Source organism: Phascolarctos cinereus, unplaced genomic scaffold (genome assembly GCF_003287225.1).
Source record: "Phascolarctos cinereus isolate Bilbo 61053 unplaced genomic scaffold, phaCin_HiC Scaffold_1;HRSCAF=81, whole genome shotgun sequence".
NCBI lineage: Eukaryota > Metazoa > Chordata > Mammalia > Diprotodontia > Phascolarctidae > Phascolarctos > Phascolarctos cinereus.
The window spans coordinates 91,710,989-91,729,824 of NW_027555514.1; the positions used below are offsets into that span (position 1 = coordinate 91,710,989).

At 48.4% G+C, this 18,836-nt stretch overlaps 1 protein-coding gene across 5 annotated transcripts in view; it reads left to right on the forward strand.

Moving 5' to 3' along the window:
• KCNH2 (potassium voltage-gated channel subfamily H member 2) overlaps positions 1-18,603 on the forward strand; it is a 55,553-nt gene extending 36,950 nt beyond the window's left edge. For 3 of the 5 annotated variants that reach the window (XM_020977912.2, XM_020977915.2, XM_020977918.2), the window contains 10 exons: positions 1,202-1,624; positions 2,550-2,937; positions 3,514-3,713; positions 6,051-6,303; positions 10,548-10,741; positions 11,870-11,969; positions 13,058-13,333; positions 13,458-13,650; positions 14,486-14,663; positions 17,050-18,603. In XM_020977912.2, coding sequence (XP_020833571.1) covers positions 1,202-1,624; positions 2,550-2,937; positions 3,514-3,713; positions 6,051-6,303; positions 10,548-10,741; positions 11,870-11,969; positions 13,058-13,333; positions 13,458-13,650; positions 14,486-14,663; positions 17,050-17,199 — 2,355 coding nt within the window. In that variant the 3' untranslated portion in view covers positions 17,200-18,603. Of the gene's footprint in view, positions 1-1,201; positions 1,625-2,549; positions 2,938-3,513; positions 3,714-6,050; positions 6,304-10,547; positions 10,742-11,869; positions 11,970-12,653; positions 12,819-13,057; positions 13,334-13,457; positions 13,651-14,485; positions 14,664-17,049 lie in introns of those variants that run through there. The other 2 variants (XR_013485985.1, XM_020977917.2) reach the window with 2 other exon arrangements.
• The last annotated feature ends 233 nt before the right edge of the window (positions 18,604-18,836 follow it).

Below are 18,836 nucleotides of genomic sequence, written 5' to 3' on the forward strand. Positions count from 1 at the left end.
TTGTGGTTTTTCACTGTCTTCCTTCCCCAAACCCCAGAGAGGTGAGGGAGAAGGGCAGCCTTGGTATGTAGCCTGGGGGATGGATGTCACTGCCCCAGCTATGTGGAAGTTTGCCTGGTCTTTCTCAGTGGCTGTCCTAGACTTCATTCCCCATCTCTTACCCTGCCCCTTACCTTGTACCTCCCTGTACTATATGAACTATTCTCAGCATTTCCTCTCTGAAGGCATACAAATGTATGTGTTTGTGTGTACACAATGTGTGTGTGTGTGTGTGTGTGTGTGTGTGTGTGTGTGTGTGTGTATGTATCCCTGGATGAAAGACATACAGATGACTGACTGTTTCCTCAGGTATGTGCTCCTATGCCAGGTCATAGGATCTGGGCCCACATATTCTATCTGAGCATAAATAGGGATCATGGCTAATGGCTATAACTGTACCTTCACTTCTTCTGGATTGGGGCTGGTCTATGTTTGTGGCTTCACTTTCTTGGGTTAGCAGAGGGGGCTGGCTAACTGGGGTGTCTAGAGCACACAGATGGCTAGTTGGAAGGGGACCTAGCAGATACCAGCAGTGTCTGACACGGGCCCCAATTTTGGACCCTACAAGACTGGACGTGATAGGATTTAGGCTTGTATTTGATTCTAGAGCTATATTATTCTTACCACCCAATACAATGGAACTTGAGTGTTTTGACGCGCACATTGAGAATGTAGTCTTTGGGGTTAGCCTGTAGCCAGAAACAGCTTGGTATAGTGGCAAGAGCATTAGATTTGGAGTCAGAGAGCCTGGGTGCAAATCCTGACCACCTTATGTGCCCTTAGCCTGGCTGATTCCCCTTGCTGAACCTCAGTTTCCTCATCTGTAAAATGACAGATTTATACTTGATGGTCTTTTCCATATTTGCATCATATGAACCTATGCCTTGGTGACCTGTGGCCCTTGTGTCATTCCTGGGAGAAAGAGTCCCTGGGATGCACTGCACTGAATGATGGAGCTGTAGTTCTCACACTGTATGACATTCAAAAAACTAGGTTAGACTTTCTGACCTTCCTGCCCAGCTGGTGCCTTCCCATTTCCTTTGAATCTCCTCACTGGATACCCATTCCTGGAGGTTCTGCCTCTTGGGACTCTTCTGGTACTCCTGCCTCTGGGGCCCTGCTTCTTCACACCCACTCCCTCTCTTTACTTACCCTCTCCCAGGTCCTGTCCCTGGGTGCAGATGTGTTACCTGAGTACAAGCTGCAGGCACCGAGGATTCACCGCTGGACCATTTTGCACTACAGTCCTTTCAAGGCTGTGTGGGACTGGCTCATCCTCCTGCTGGTCATCTACACTGCCGTCTTCACGCCCTACTCAGCGGCCTTCCTGCTGAGTGAGGAGGCCCCGCCGGCCCCTGACTGTGGCTATGCCTGTCAGCCCTTGGCGGTGGTGGACCTCATTGTGGACATCATGTTCATTGTGGACATCCTCATCAACTTCCGAACCACCTATGTCAATGCCAACGAGGAGGTGGTCAGCCACCCTGGCCGAATCGCCGTCCACTATTTCAAGGGCTGGTTCCTCATCGACATGGTGGCAGCCATCCCCTTTGACCTACTCATCTTTGGCTCCGGCTCTGAGGAGGTGGGGACAGGGAGAGTGGGAGGGAGGAGGGAGGGAAAGGAATGGAAGGATAGAGGGAAAAAAGTGGGATGTAAGGAGAGAGGCATGCATTGAGAAGATAGAGGGAGAAAAGGAGGAAGTGAGGGATGGAGGGGAATGAGAGAAGGATTAAGAGAAATGATGAGAGAAAGATGAATATAAGGATGTAGAAGTTGAATGATGAAAAGAGGGATAGAAAGAGGGAGAGAAGGATGAGAGGCAGAATAGGGGAGGCATATATGGAGAGAAATCATGGAGAGGAAGAGAGGGAGAAAGGGATGAAGGAAAAAGGGATAAAGAGAGAGAAAGATGAGGAGGATTAAGAGAAATGGAGAAAACCATGAAGAGAGAAAAGTAGAAAGGAATCAAAAGAAGAAGGGAACTTTGAAGGGAGGAATGGAAAGAGAGGATGAGATGGAAAGAGGGAGACAACAGAGAGAAGAATTGAGTGAATAGAGGGAGAAAGGAATGGAGGAAGAAGGAAAGATAGGAAAGAGAGAAAGGGTGGAGGAAATAGAAAGGAGAGGGATGGAGGAGGAGGAAAGATGGGTCTTGGATGGAGGAAAAGAGGTGAGGATAGAGAGGAAAGAGATGCAAGGAGAGAGGGATGAGGAGGCAGAGGGAAGAGGGTAAGGTTTGGAGGATGGGAACAAGGAAAATGAAATTAGAAGGCTCCGGGGTTTATATTCTGGATGCCTGTTACCCCTTCTAGCATGGTCTCCCCTTAGGACCTTAGTGCCCTATAGCACCCCAGCCCTTTTAGTCAATCCCGTTATGCCCCATTCCAGGATGTCTCATTCCCCTCCTCCCCCCTACCCCGCCCCGGGCCTCATCCTTATCTTACTTCCCCTTCCTACTGGGTTTCTGGAGCTAACCCTACCCTTCCCCCTGGCCCCGTGCCTCGCAGCTGATCGGGCTGCTGAAGACAGCACGGCTGCTGCGGCTGGTGCGGGTGGCAAGGAAGCTGGACCGCTATTCAGAGTATGGGGCTGCTGTGCTCTTCCTCCTCATGTGCACCTTCGCCCTCATCGCACACTGGCTGGCCTGCATCTGGTATGCCATCGGCAACATGGAGCAGCCATTCATGGACTCCCGCATCGGCTGGCTACACAACCTGGGCGACCAGATCGGCAAGCCTTATAATGGCAGTGGCTCAGGGGGTCCTTCCATCAAGGACAAGTATGTCACTGCCCTCTACTTCACCTTCAGCAGTCTAACCAGTGTGGGTTTTGGCAATGTCTCCCCCAACACCAATTCTGAGAAGATCTTCTCCATATGCGTCATGCTAATTGGCTGTGAGTGCCAGCCTTGGAGGTGGGGGAAGAGGGGGTAATGGGAGGAAGGAGGCTTGAGGGGCCCAGAAGTGGGCAATGAGGTTGGGGCTTAGGGCTGGAGAGATGGGTGGAAATTGTTTAGAGATGAGGGACAGGTGACTAGAGGCTTTTTCTGAAGGAAAGCTTCAGAGGGAAGAGAGGATGATTTAGGAATAGAGATGGGAAATTGTAGGGGATTAGAGGGCCAATTGGACTTTGGTTTGGGTTTACACAGGGCTTAGAAATGAGAGGGCTTGGCTCTATTGAGCAGAAGAACAAAGAGAAAGGACAATGATTTGGGAGGAGAGAAAAGATGGTCTATGCCCAAAGGGATGAAAGCAGAGCGTGGCAGGGCCCCGGTGTTCAGGGCCAGGTGTTTTTTTTGGGGAAGGTAGGGAAGGAGGAAGGGAGGGAGGGGGGAGGGAGGGAGGGAGAGAGAGAGAGAGAGAGAGAGAGAGAGAGAGAGAGAGAGAGAGAGAGTGAGAGAGCGAGAGAGAGCACACTATATGGAGGGTTCTCTCTGACAAAGGAAGTTTCTCTTGCCCCTCTGTCCCCCAGCTCTGATGTATGCCAGCATCTTTGGCAATGTGTCAGCCATAATACAACGACTATACTCAGGCACTGCCCGATACCACACCCAGATGCTGCGAGTGCGTGAGTTCATCCGCTTTCACCAGATCCCCAACCCCCTTCGACAGCGCCTGGAGGAGTACTTCCAACATGCATGGTCCTATACCAATGGCATTGACATGAATGCGGTGAGAAGGACAGGGGAGATACCATGGCTCATGGGAATGGGGTTCTGGAGATATCAAAAGTGAGAAGGATGTGGGTCAGAATTAAATAATTGACCTATAGAGATCAGAGGTAGAGAAGCAGGAGGGGTGTTTGGAGAGATCTTAGACCAGAAAGGTGGGAATTGGAAGAGACAGAAGGGGTGGGAAGTCTAGGGAGGCCAGGATTTGGAAGGCCTAATGGCTTGATACCCTTCATTCTATCTAGTGCATTGTGAGTATGCCTGGGGAGGGAGAGTGATGGAGCATAGGGAGAGATAGAAATTTGCCAAGCATTTATTAAATGCCTTTTGTATGCCAGGCACCATGGTCAGCAATTGTGATGCAAAGACGAAAATGAAATTTTCAAGGAGCTTAAATTCCACTGGGATTCTACTTTGTTTCTATTGAGAAGCAAAGATATAGGCAGAAATTCTTAGTAGTGTAAGCTCTGACCTCTTTTTCTTGTCATCCAGAGGGGCCTTGAAGCTTTTCCCAAACCTAAGCCTTGGAGAAGGCTCATGGATAGTGGTCCTTATCAACCCTGAAGAGCATGGCTAAGCCAGAGGTCTTTATGCTCTCTTCTTAGCTCCTCATGTCAACTCACAGGGCAGAAGTGTGACCCTTTCCCCTGAACCTGGTTTTTCCTCTCATCTCTTTTTTCTATACTCTCATCTTTGACCTCTGACCCTCTCTTGCTCCTTTCCTATTTCTATGGCCTCAGAGATCTTGTCCTTTTTCTTCTTGCTTCATCCCTATTTCTAGCCCCATAGGCTGCCACTCAGGAGCCTTTGAAATTTTCAGCCTTGTATTTTCCCTATTTTTGGCTTCGTCAGCTTGGTGGGAATTCCAGGTTCCTTGGGTTTTTGGCTGCAACCCATCATGCTTAGGCCTTCCCTTTTCCAAGGGAGTCTTTTCTTCATAAATGGAAGTCTAGGGGATCTTTGACTTAAACACATGGGAGCCAGAAATGCAGAATCTTGGAAGGAGAGGTCAGTGGCAGGACATAATCGGGATTAGGTTTTCCCTAGAGGGCGACTGATTATTTTAGATGGTGTACTGGGAGGGCATCTACACTTTTAGCACTTTTTCAGGCTGGACCACTGTTTGGGGAAACAGCAGTGATGATGATTCTGGGATGTTGGCCTTTTTGCCTAGCATGCCATGGGAGTGTGCTCAGCTTAGGTTGTGGTGGTTGACTAACCCAAAGAGGGAGGGGTAGAAGAGTGACAAGAGAGGAAGGGAACATGCAGACCATCACATTACACCATCAACTACAATCAGCTCAGGATAGATATGTGGCCTAAATATAAAAGGTCACACCATTAAAAAATTAGAAGGGAACATGATGAGGTCCTTTCACAATTATGGCTGGGGGGAAAATTCTTAACAGAACACGGGGTAGAGGGGGAGTCACCAAAGATAAAATAGATAATTCCTATTACAAGAATTGGAAAAGTTTTTCATGAATAAAATCAATGCAGCTGGGATAAGAAAAAAAGGTATTGATTAGGAAAAAAATCTTTGCATCAAGAGTCTGTTATATGTAAATATATAACATATATAAATATGAGGAATTAATACAAATAGATAAGATTGAGAGGAAAGTAGCTATAAATATGAAAGTGGAATTTGAATGGGACATCATAGCTGTCCCTAAGTATTTGAAAAGATGGCACATGGGAGACTTGTTCTGCTTGGCTCTAGAGGACAGAACCTTAGTTCTTAGTAGTGAGCAAAAGTTGCAGAGAGGCAGATTTTGACTCAGTGTAAGGAAAAACTTTTTTTTTTTTGGCAATTGGGGTTAAGTGACTTGCCCAGGGTCACACAGCTAGTAAGTGTCAAGTGTCTGGTCTGAGCTGGATTGGAACTTAGGTCCCCTGACTCCAGGGTCGGTACTCTACGCACTGTACCACCTAGCTGCCCCCAAAACTTCTTAATGATGGGAGCAATCCAAAAGCCTCTGAAGTTTCTTCCGGCTCTAGCTCAGTGATTTGGTAAAAGTGTAATAGCCTGCCTTCCCTATCCCTGGAAGTCTTTAGGTAGTGACCTGAGAACCTTTTTTCAGAGGTTGAGAGAAATTCCTGTTCAGGTACAGGCTGAAGTAGATGTCCTGATTCCAACTCTGATGTCCTGTGATTCTGTGAAAGGGGTACCGGATTAGAAGGACACGAGGTGGGGAGCCTGAGGATGAGGGCTGGGTGAGGGCTGTGAGAGGAGGGCTAACCGAGGGGGTGGAAAAAGAGCCTCTCTGGAGGGCAGTGCCCTGGCTGAGGTATCTGTCTGGTGCTGTCTCCCTCCCCTTCCCCATCCCGGCCCCAGGTGCTGAAGGGCTTCCCTGAGTGTCTCCAGGCTGACATCTGCCTGCACCTGAATCGTTCCTTGCTACAGCACTGCAAACCCTTCCGAGGGGCCACCAAGGGCTGCCTGCGGGCACTGGCCATGAAATTCAAGACCACTCATGCGCCCCCTGGGGACACACTTGTACATGCTGGGGACCTGCTAACTGCTCTCTACTTCATTTCTCGAGGCTCCATCGAAATCCTACGTGGTGATGTGGTTGTGGCCATCCTGGGTATGGGCCTAGAGGGTGGGGCTCTATGGGGGAAGGTCTGGGGAATGAAGATGAAAGGAGGGTGGAGGAGGGCCAGAATCTCATCAGCAGCACCGAGGGTTAGGGTGGGGAATGGGTTTGGGAAGCAAGGAAGTAGATTTGGAGTTGGAATGGCAGTCCGGATTCCTGGGGGCCTTGTTCCCTCATGAAGAATGATTCCCATCAGTAAGCTCTAGCGTCATGCCAGCACCAGACCAAGCTTGAGGGGACTCTGTCCCTACCAGAGCATCCTGGGGTTGGCTTCTGTGCATGGAATGCTCTAGTTCTCCTCACTCCCTTTGACTAGTATGTGAGAGTGGTCAGTATGTGACCCACTGGGTGGTGAGTAGAGGTCAAAAGCATCTTGAGGGCACAGATTGTCCAGGGCTTTGCAGTGCTTTGGGAACTGGGCTGCAGAGACCACTTCAAGAAGACAGCCATCAAGAACTGGAACTGATACCTGGCACTGAAAAAGATCTGAAACTCATATATCACCCCATTTTCCCTCCAACCATCAAGACCTGAATTCGAGTCTCATCTTTAAGTTTCAGCTCTGACACCTTACTAGCTTTGTGATCTTGGGCAATTATAATCACAGCTTGCTTTTCTATAGGATCATAGATTTATAGATGGAAGGTACCTCAGAGGTCATTGACTCCAACCCCCTTCCTAGTACGGATGGGAAACTGAGGCAAAGAACAACTAAATGATTTGCTCAATGTCACACAGCTAGTTGAACTTGGATTTTCTTGACTCCAAATCTAGCATTCTATTCATAATACCATATGAATTCCTGCACTTTAAGGTTTAAAAAACACTGTTCTTGTAAACAACACACTGTAGGATTCTGGTTTTTAACCCACTTTGCTCTCTGACCCATTTTGACCTCATCTTGGTACATGGTGTAAGACGCTGGTCTATACCTAGTCTCTGCCATACTGTTTTCCAGTTTTCCCAGCAGTTTTTGTCAGATAGTGAGTTCTTATCCTAGAAGATGGAGTCTTTGGGTTTATCAAACAGGAGATTATGATGATCATTTACAATAAAACACTTTCTTCACAATCCCATGAAGTAAAACCAGTTATATCATCTCTGTTTTACTATTGAGGAAACTGCTGTTCAAAGAGATTAAATGATTTGTTTGAAGGTGCCATAGCTAATATGGGTGAGAGCTGGGACACGGATTGAAATCATCTAATTCTAGGACTAGCGCTTCTTTTACCATACTGGGCTCACTGTTCTGGGCCGTTTCCTCTATGTAAAATGAGGGGATTGGGTTGGAATAATTTTAAGGTCCCTTCCAGCACTAACTTTGCGTCTTCTTTGTTTCTATAAACTTGATTTCACCTGTAGGGACAATCTAATTTGCCTTTGGTCCTATGCTCTCAGGGATGGTCCTGACAGAAGTAGAAAGAACAGGAAAGCAAGGTGGTTGTGATGTGGGAAGCATCAGTCTGATTGGTTTGGTTGGAGAGGTCAAGGTGATGGGCTGTTTCCATGTGGAGGACAGTTTGAGTGACCCTACCTCGCTTTGTGGCCCTGACATCTGGGGCTGAGTATGAGATATGAATAGCTCAGCCCATGCAGATGACTAGAGGGACAACTTGTAGCACAGGCAATAACAGCAACAATTATACACACATATATACACACACATGTGTATACACATACATATAATCTAATATAATAATTAGGGCAGCTAGGTAGCTCAGTGGATAGAGTGCTGGGCCTGGAGTCCGGAAAACTCATCTTCATGAGTTCAAATCTGGCCTCAGACATTTACTAGCTGTGTGACCCTGATCAAGTCATCTAATCCTTTTTGCCTCAGTTTCCTCATCTGTAAAATGATCTGGAGAAGGAAATGGCAAACCACTCTGGTATCTTTGCCAAGAAAACCCCAAATGGGGTCATGAAGAGTCAAAACCAACTAAAACCACCGAACAACCCAACAAAAATATAATAATTATATGAAAAGATGAGAATGAGATAAGTACAAGAGCACATGATAAATAGGTCAGAAACCTACAAACTTTTAGAAGCAGACAATTTTTGGATCGGCAATAAAGTCTGATGACAAGTACACTACCATTGGATCTGTTGAATGTAATGAAAAGTGATTTATCTCCAGATGGAACTCATGAAATGACTATGACCCAAGAGCAGAATTGAAAGGCCCCTTATCGGTGACATCCACGTGAACTAAGCCAACAACATAGTGGCAAAGAAGAATCAAACAAATGGCTGAATTATGTGGATTTGTTGGTAGGAAAAGAGAGCTTTGTTGTAGCCATTCAGGACCAGGTCATTGCCACCAGAAACCACAAAAGGGTTATCGTTAAGAAGTCTAGGCAGCCAGGTGACACAGTGAGTAGAGAACTTTGAATCGGAAGCCAGGAAGATTTGAGTTCAAATCCTACCTCAGACAACACACTAGCTATGTGTTGTCCTTCAGTCATTTCAGTCATGTCCAACTCTTAGTGACTCCATTTGGGGTTTTCGTGGCAAAGATGCTGGAATGGTTTGCCATGTCCTTCTCCAGCTCATTTTACAGATGAGGAACTGAGGCAAACAGGGTAAAGTGACTTGCCCAGGGTCACACAGCTAGTAAGTATCTAAGACCAGATTTGAACTCAGGAAGATGAGTCTTCCTGACTCCAGTCCTAACCCTCTATCTACTGGACCACCTAGCTCCTCTCCTCTCCCCCTCTACCTCAACGTGTATAACCCTGGGCAAATTACTTAATCTGTCTTAATCAGTTTCCTCACCTGTAAAATGGATATAATAATAGCTCCTACCCTCCCAGGGCTGTTGTGAGGGTCAAATGAGATAATATGTAAAGCATTTCACAAACCTTAAAGTCTATAAAAATGCTAGCTATTATTATTAAAAATAGACTTACTGATCAGTGTAAATTATACAAGGAAATGGTAGTGATTGCAATACATCACTGTGGGACTTAAAAATATAATACCTACTGAATTCCTAGCAAGACATGACCTCGAGGCTAGAATTCTACATCAGAACTGACTCTTTTGTGGACAGGCAAACAATGAAGACCTCAAAATATCCTAGAGAACTCAACCAACAAACTGTACCATTATCACAGACTGAACTGTTGCCCACAAATACCAGGATGTGACAGTGGCTCATAAAAACTCAAGAACAGCATTTTCGTCGATGTTGCCATCCCGAATATTCATAATTTTTGCATTCCATGCAATGAAAAGTTTTTAAAATAGAAAGACCTGGCCAAGGAGATCAAACTAATGTAAAAGCAGGAGGAGATAAAGTTACCTCTGTTATCCTGCTTGCAATCGGAGCTGTACTGAGGATGTTTTCAGAGAGCCACAGAGGATGAGCTTACGTCCTAATACTCTGATTCAACTACAGAAAGCAATTATTTTAGCCTCGCATGCCATAGAACATTGAATATAAAGGAGATGTAGTAGAAGAGTGATGTTTCTCAGGGCTGTTTCTGTCTGAACTCCACTTAAAAGATAAGAAAAAAAGTAAGAATGATGATGATGATGATGATGATGATGATGATAATAATAATAATAATAATTATATTTGACAGGTATTTTTACTTATATTATCTAATTCTCATAGCAATCCTCCGAGGGAGTAGTAGGGATTATTAGGCACCTATGTGGCATAATATTTCCTAGAGCTCCTGACTTGGAGTCAGGAAGATCTGAGTTTAAATCCTGTCTCAGATACTTAAAGCTGTGTCACTCTGGACAAGTCACTTAACTCTCTGTGCCTCATTTTCCTCATCTGTAAAATGGGGATAATAAGAGCACCTGTATCACAGTGGTGTTGTGAAGGACAAAGGTATAACATCAAACACCTCGCAAACCTTTGATGATGATATAAAAATGCTGTTTTATAGCTGAGGAAATTCAGTCTTGGCAGAGCTGACACTTATACCCAGACCTCCAAGCTCAATATTCTTTCCACTATATAATGTTTGCTGAAGTAGGAAGTGGAGAGGCACTTTGTTTTTCTAGGGAAAGGCCAACAACCTGAGCGTGGGTACATGCATAATGTGATGTTGGTGGGGTTTGAGGGCTGGCCCGGTGTTGGGGTGCTATTAGCAAGGTGGCAGGCGTTGGCCGGGATTAACTGAGGAAGGAGCGTGTTTGCTGCTCCCTGGTGGTGTGTGTGGGCTGTGACTAGAGCAGATCCTTTAATTCTGGGCTGATAACACTCTCCCGTCTTCTAGGGAAGAATGACATCTTTGGCGAGCCTCTAAACCTGTATGCACGGCCAGGCAAGTCTAATGGCGATGTCCGGGCTCTCACTTACTGTGATCTGCACAAGATCCAGCGTGACGACCTTCTTGAGGTACTGGACATGTACCCTGAGTTCTCTGACCACTTTTGGTCCAGCTTGGAGATCACCTTCAACCTGCGTGATGTGAGTGACCTGCACCCACAGCCACGTCCTGAACTGACTCTGACCTTGCTTCATGACTTCTCCCAAGCCTTGGCCTCGACCCCCAAGACACATGAGAATAATTATGCCACCTTGAATTTGTGCGGTTCCTTAGAGTTTCTACAATTCCTTCTGCTTCTAGGAGGCAGGTAGGGCAGGTGTTACCTGTCCCCATTTTACAGTTGAGAAAACTGAGGCCCAGAAGTGACTTTCCCAAAATCATAGCGTTAATAAGGGGCAGAGCTGGAATTCGACTGGGTCTTCTGATTCCTAGTTGGGTGTCCAGCCCCTCATACACCTGAATCCTACTGCTTGGCCACTGAGTCACTGGTCAACATTTCTACGGGCCTCTGTTTCCTTAATTGTCAAATAGAATAATAGTTGCTCTTGCGCTCACCTCTCAGAAGTTGTATCCCCTTACTTGTCTCACAGGGATATTATTTAGGATCAAATGAGAAAATGGATATGGAAGGCTTTAGAGAATTGTAAAGGGTTATATGAACATTAGTTCCTTATAACTGTTACTGCAACGAAGATTCTGGCCTTGATGACTATACTGGTTTAGAGGTCACTTATAATAATAATAATGATGATGATAATGGCTAGTATTTACATAGTATTTTAAGGTTTGCAAAGCACTGAACATGTTATCTGAGCTGGCCCTCACAACAGCTCTGTGAGGTAGGTGTAATTATTATCCCCATTTTACAGATAAGGAAACTGAGGCTGAGAGAGGTTAAGTAACTTGCTTAGGGTCAGACAGCTGGTAAGTGTCTTGAAGCAGAATTTGAACTCTTAAGTCAGACACTTTTCCCCTCTGCATCACCTAGCTACTTTCTAACTCAAAAACTCCAAGTACTTCTCCCACTGGGATCCCTTAACCTCAGAACATCTCCTCTTCCCAGTGTCCTCAGATGGCCCTTTAGCACCTTCATTCATTGATTTCTCACTTGACCTGGAGAGACCTGAGTGTGTGTATGTGATTGGAGCATGACCTCTGGCCCCTTCTACCCTCCTTCTGTTTCCCCATCTCCCTCCAGCAAGCCCAGTTTCTGGGGATGAGGGGAGGAGGGGCAGGAGAGAAGAGCCTGACGTGGCTCTTCATTCCAGACCAATATGATCCCTGGTTCCCCGGGCAGCACTGAACTAGATGGCGGCTTCAACCGGCTGCGCAGACGCAAGTTGTCTTTCCGCCGCCGAACGGACAAGGGTGAGTGATGGAGGGGGAGCTGGCAGGGATTAGAAGGAAGGCGGGGTCTCTGTGCTAGGGGCATCCTGGGCTTTGGGACACCAGGGGTGAGGTGCTTCGGGCAGGACTGTTCACGCATCCCATGCATTCTTGTCTCTTCACTTTTTGTTCATGTACTCCTTGCCTGGAATGGCCCCCTCTACCCATCCAAGGTCTATCACCCTCTGAGGGCTGTCAAGTGCAAGGCCTCACCTCTTTCATGAAGTCCTCCCTAGCCATTCTGGCCTATACTGATCTCTGCTGATCTCCTCCTCTAGCTCATGTACTGATCCCTACTGATCTCTGAATCCTACAGCTCTTATAGTCTGTATTGCACAATTAACATTTAATTATACACTGTCTGATATTGTTCACTGTGGTTTTTATGTGTGTGAGTCCTGTCTTCTCAGCTAGACTGTAAGCTCCCTGAGGGCAGGGACCGTGTCTTGTACTCCTTCTGTATCCCCCCCCCCCAGGGCTGGATGCATAGTAGGTGCTTGTTGACTTGAACTGAACTAGGACAGGCTGGGGGAGGCTGGGTGGAGGTGGGTGAGGGAGCCAGATCCCAGGATGTGAGGCCGAGGAGCAGCATGGGGTGGGGAGGTTAGGTTCTGGAGGGTCATATCAAGTTAACTAGTCTTTATTGAGCGCCTACTGTATGCCCAGCCCTGTGGTAGCTATGCTGTGGGGGATACAAGAGGAGAAGCCATGGGCCCTGCCCTCCAGGAGCTTACACTCTAGTTGGGGACACAAGACTCCCACACAGGGAACAGCAGCGAATGATTGCAAGACAATGTGTGGTCAAGTGGTAGATTGTGTGGCAAGCAGACTGTAAGTGCTGTAGGTAGGAGGGGGGCAGGGGAGTGGGTAGGGGTGGGAGAGAGGTTGGGAGCGGGAGGGTTGAGGGGCCCAGGGAGCTCGGCCCTATTCTTGCCATGGTTCCTTCCCAGACTCCCAACCCTTGTTTTCAACTCCTTCCTCCACGCCCACGGTCTTACACTCCTGCCCCAGAATTCATCCTCCTCCTCCTTCCCCTCTGTTGAGTTACCCCTATTCTCCATTTGCCACAGATGCAGAGCAGGCAGGAGAGGGGTCAGTGGTAGGTGTGGGCCGAGAAGGCACGGGAGCTGGCAGCCGAGCACGGTCAGGGGGCCCGTGGGACCAGAGCCCTTCCAGTGGCCCCTCCAGCCCAGAGAGCAGTGAGGAAGATGAGACCCCAGGCCCTGGTTCCAGCCCTCTCCGTCTGGTGCCCTTCCCCAGCCCCCAGCCTTCCAGGGACCTGCTGGGTGGGGAACCCGTGGCTGAGGAGGCTGAGAAGGGCAGTGACACCTGTAATCCCTTGTCAGGTATGGGGTGGTGGGCGGGGTGGGAAGGGGCTGGAGGGGGTCACTTCCTTGGTTCTTGTCTTTATTGGGTAGGCCCGGGCCTCTACCCTACTCTTTGCCCCTCATCCTGTCCCTCTTGCTCCAGGTGCCTTCTCAGGGGTATCCAACATCTTTAGTTTCTGGGGGGACAGTCGGAGCCGCCAATACCAGGAACTGCCAAGATGTCCAACCCCAACCCCTACTACTGGGCTCCTCAACATCCCACTGGCCAGCCCTGGCCGGCGGCCCCGAGGTGATGTGGACAGCAGGCTCGATGCCCTACAGAGACAGCTCAACAGGTATTGCTAGCCCTCTTCTGTGACCCCACTCTGGACCAGAGACAGCCCTGTCTTCAGCCAGGGGCACCCCCTGCCTCTAGCCCCTTCCCCTCCATCCCCTCCATGCCCTGCAGCTCCTCTCAGCCTCCACTGCACTTCCCTCCTCAACAAGCAGGTCATAGGGCTGCACATTGTGGGTGCTGTATTTGTCTGGATGTAGGACGATAAATAGGGCTCTATGTAGGGCTTTTGTGATAACAGCTCACATTTAAAGGTGTAGGAAACTCTTTTCTCACGATAACCTCCCGGAAGATCGGTACATCCATTATACATGCTTTTATTTCTGTATGTGTTTCTATGCATAGTTGTATGTATGTATGTATATATGTACATTTGGGTATATGTGTTTGTATGGGGAGGTGTTTGACCTGTCTAGGACAGGAATGGGGGATTCTAAGAATATGTGTAAGGGGGTTTGCATTGGTGTATATGTATCAGCTGCTATGCTTGGGAAGGATGTGTGTGTGTGTGTGTGTGTGTGTGTGTTCGTTCGAACTTAAGTTCCCTTCCTGTGAACAAACAGGATGCAGATCCTGGGGGAGGGAGAGCAGGATTGAAGTGGGATAGACCCTCTCCAGGCTGACCTGTGCAGGCGCCCCCCCCCGGCCCCCCCGCATTGAGTTCTCCTTTGGAGGGAGCTTGGTCCTCAGCCAGCCCATCTTTAGGGAGTGAGTGCCCTATCTCTCGGAAACAAGGTCCCTGAACCTGCTTCTTCCTCCTCCCCCTAGCCTGCTGAAGCAGGTGGCCCCCTCCTTCCACATTGCCCATTTTTCCACTCTCCCCATCAACCCCATAGGCTGGAGACCCGCCTCAGCACTGACATGGCGGCTGTCCTGCAGCTGCTACAGAGACAGATGACGCTGGTGCCCCCAGCCTACAGCACCGTGACTCCCCCTGCACCTGGTCTCTCTTCCGACTCCCCCTTGTTGCCTGTCAGTCCCATCCCCACTCTCACCCTTGACTCGCTTTCTCAGGTAAGTTACAGCAGGTTGTCCCCACTTGGGTCATACCTAAACCCTCTCCCCAAACCTGGTAGCCACCCTCCCCTCAGCTTTCCATCTGATTATCAATTTTTGGTTGCTAATATCCAAACGTTTTGAGCCCCAAGGGCGTCCTCTCCCTTCTCCCCTCCCCCCCCCTTTTTTTTAAAGCTGCATGGCCCAGCCGAAAGTTTTGGACTTGAATTTGGATCCCCAGGGGTTGAACCTCAGCCCTGCTCCTTACTGCTTCTGTAGCCTTGGGCAAATCACTGAACCTCCCTGGGCCTCAGTTTCTTTATTTGTAAAGTGAAGGGCATGGATTAGAAAGCCTCTTGATCTGTAATACTATGATCTCACACTCCTCCTGCCCTTGCAAGCCCACACTTACTGAATGCATTTGCCCAAGGCTTAGCAAGCTCATTAACCTCATTAGCAGCATGAGTGACAGCTGTGGGAGCTCTCAGCCGCAGAGGATGTAGATGGGAGAAGGCAGAAAGGAAAAGCAAAAAGGGAAGAGTGGAGGAGTAGGGGGAGGAGAGGAAAGGGGCTAGAGGAAGGAGGGGGAGACAAAAGACTGGATGAAATTCAGAAAACCAAACCAAACCAAAACCAAAACAAAAATTCAGAAAACAATCTTCCACCTGAACAACTGGTTCGACTGATTTTTTTGTTTGTTTGTTTGTTACTGAGCTAAACTAACTAGTTCAGGTTTTTGATAGTTCGTGTGTTTGTTCATTCATTCATTCATTCATTCATTCATTCATTCATTCATTCATTCTTCACTCATTCATGCTGGTTCTCGTCATGGCAGTGTGAAGGACTGGCCAATGAAAAGAGAATTAGGTGGTACAATGGGTAGGGATAGAGAGAAGGCACCAACAGACCCTCAGTTGCCCTGGCCTAGCTCTTAATCCGGCCCCCCCCACATTAGCCAGTATGTCATATGTCACTTATCCCTTTCCCTCTGACCAACTAACAGGGGAGGAAGTTGGATTAATCTAATAGAAAATTGTCCCTTACAAAACCACACTGGTTTTTACTCCTGATTCCTTCTGAGGCATTGGACACATCATGGGTCTGCCTTGATTTGTTCTGCGTGTGTGTGTAGTATTTACAAAGCTGTTGTCTTCCCTTCCCCCATTGAATGATCCCATCTCCAGGCCCCGGTGCTCCAAGCACCACTCCTGGACTCCTTCACTTGGGTCAGGTTGCCCCTGGCCAGTCCCTGTGTGTCCCTTTGACCTGAAAGCCTGAGGCAGCCTTTGCCCTTTTCCTTGTCTCCTTCCCCGCCGCCCCCCAGTCCTGGCTGGCACCCACTCCCTCCCCTCCCATATGCTGCCTGCTCCTGTTTGCCGACACCAGAGCCCACATCAGCAAATGTGACAGTCTCCATTCTTGGCCTCCCCCGCAGAGATCTCGCCAACAAACCTGTCAGCACACATAAAGTGCTCCCCCTTCTACTTCCCCTGGCTCTCTTCTGCCCCTCTGATCTCCCAGTGGACCTGGGTTGGGAGGTGGGATCCATTTCTGGACCCTCTTGTTTTGTCTGTTGTTCAGAGAAGGGAGTGTAGGAGTGTGCGTCCTAGTCTCCCTGCTTGATCTCTGTTTGGAGCTTGGGGAGGTGTCTCCTTACCCTAGTCCAGGATCAGCTGTAGCCTCAACCCAGTTTCTCCATTCTCGGAGACCTCCCCTCTCAAGCATCTTGCCTCCAAGACCTTGGGGGAGGCTGTGCGTTTAGTCTCCAAGAGGCTTATATACTATCATTTTATTTTCAGCCATTTGATGGGCACCTATACTTTGTTCCCAGTTATGTGCAGCAACAAAAAATGCTGCTTTGAATATTTTTTGTATATATGAGTCCTTTCCCTCTATCTTTGACCTTTCGGAGTGTGTGACATTGCTGGGTTAAAGAGTGTGCACAGTTTAGTGACTTTTTGCCCAGAGGCCCAGAGTTCTGGGCTTTCCTTTTTATACCATTCTGATTCTCTCTAGTCCTGGAGGATAGAGGAAAAACTCCTTAGGACACCCCAGACAGACATCTCAGGCAGCTCCTTCCTAACCATCTTGAAACTGTCATTCATCTTTCCTCTACCGGTACCCCTTCAGGGAAACCCACCCTCCTGATGGCTCCTTATCCTCACACCTGGTTCCCTCTTGGCCCAGACTCTCCCTTCTGCTTCTCAGCCCTCCTGTGTTTGGTCTCCCCGACTTTTCCTTTCACTCACTCCCCTCATTCCCCTCCTTTCCCCAGCCTCCTCTCTGGTCCTGACTCTGTTCCCTGACTTTTCTCTTTCTTCCTCCTAAATCTTCTTCCTGGCATCTGATCCTCTATGTCCTTCTGACTCTTTCCATCTCCCATCCCTCTCTTTGTTTTCTACAGGTTTCCCAGTTCCTGGCGTGTGAGGAGCTCCCTCCAGGGGCTTCAGAGCTCCCCCACGACGGCCCTGCCCGACGCCTCTCCCTGCCTGGGCAGCTGGGGGCCCTGACCTCCCAGCCCCTGCACAGACATGGCTCAGACCCGGGCAGTTAGTGGGCCAGCTAGGTGGACATGTGGCTCAGCCCAGGCCCCTGTGGCCCTCTCCCCTATACAGTCTTCACTCCCCTCGGGAGGAGACTTCGGAATGGTCAGAATGGGGGGAGTTGAGGGGAGCAATGGGGTCAAGTTCCTTTCCCTCAATGCTCGGGGTATTTTCCTCCCACCAGGTTCCCCTTGCCCCACCTCCCCCCACCCCCACATCCCAGGGAGAGGGTTGGGGCCCCAGGGGCCAGGCTGTGGCACCTCTTGGGGGCATTGGACAGAGGGTGTCTGGTCCTTCCCCACCCTCCCCCCGGCTGCCCTGGGGGCATTAGCTGGTCTAACTGCCCGGGAGGGACATGGCCCTGGGGCCTCAGGCACCTCAAGGACTCTATTGCTATTTACTGCTCTTATTGTTAAGGATAATAATTAAGGATCATTATGACTCATTAATGAAGATGCTGATGAATATGAATAATAAATAATTATCCTGAGGAGAAACCAGTGATGTTGCAGGGCATTAGGTCTGTATGGCTGTATATCCATATAGATTCTCAGGACTTCAAACTGGGAGTGTCACATGGAGGCTATGTCTCAAGCCTTGCTGCCTGGGGCAGTATCCTGCTTATGGTTCCAGTGGGGATGAGGCAAGACTTAGTCTCTTGTAGTGCTGATACCCCTGGAAGATATCTGTGATCCTTAACAATGTCCCCCACTTTTCCCATCTTTATTGGGTTGAAGACTTTCATGTAATCTTGACAACTCAGTGACTAGAGAAGGGTGCTAACCAAACAAAGGTCATGGGCAGTACTATCTCATTGGCCAGATGGCTTTTATCTGTTCTGTGGCCACCAACTGACCCCTAACCCTAGGCACTGGCTGATTGCTAGCCTGGGCCCCAGCCCCAGCCAGGGACTGATTCTAACTCTTCATGTGCTGAGCCTGTAATCCTGGCTACTCAACCTTAATCTGCTGTTTGATTCCTTAGTTGTCCAGAGAATCACCCCTAACTCTAGCCAGTGACCAACCATTAACTCTGACCACCGAGTGACTCTTCATTTCTACCCTGCATTGATTCCTAATTCCAACCAGAGATTTACCTCCTAACCCAGCCACTGGCTAATTCACTAATCCTACCTACCTACTAGTAGATGCCTCATGGATGTCCTGACTTGTCTCTAATCCCTGCCATGTACTAGCCCTTAAGCCTGACCACGGGCTGAACCCCCAACTCTCCTCAAAGACTGACCTAATTCTGCCAATAGACACAGATTAAACCCTTGACCCTGACTATTTACTGATGTCTGACCCTGGCCAGAAAATGATTCCCAAGTTCTAGACACTTGAATAACCCTAATCCCATCCAGCTGCCTCACAAATTCTTTCCTTTGTTCATTAAAAGGGACTGTGGATGGCTCAGTGTTGTCGTCTTGCACTATTGGATAAACAATTCACAGGATCATTAATTTAATTTAGAGCTTGAAGGGACCTTAGTGATTATTGAATCCAATTCCAACCCCCTTCCCCCACCCCAATTTCACAGAGAAGAAAACAGGCCTTTAAGGTTAAATGGCCAAGAGGGTTTACATATAGTAAGTGGCAGAGTTAGAATTTGCACCCAGGTCCTTTGCAGACCGAAAACTTCTACAACA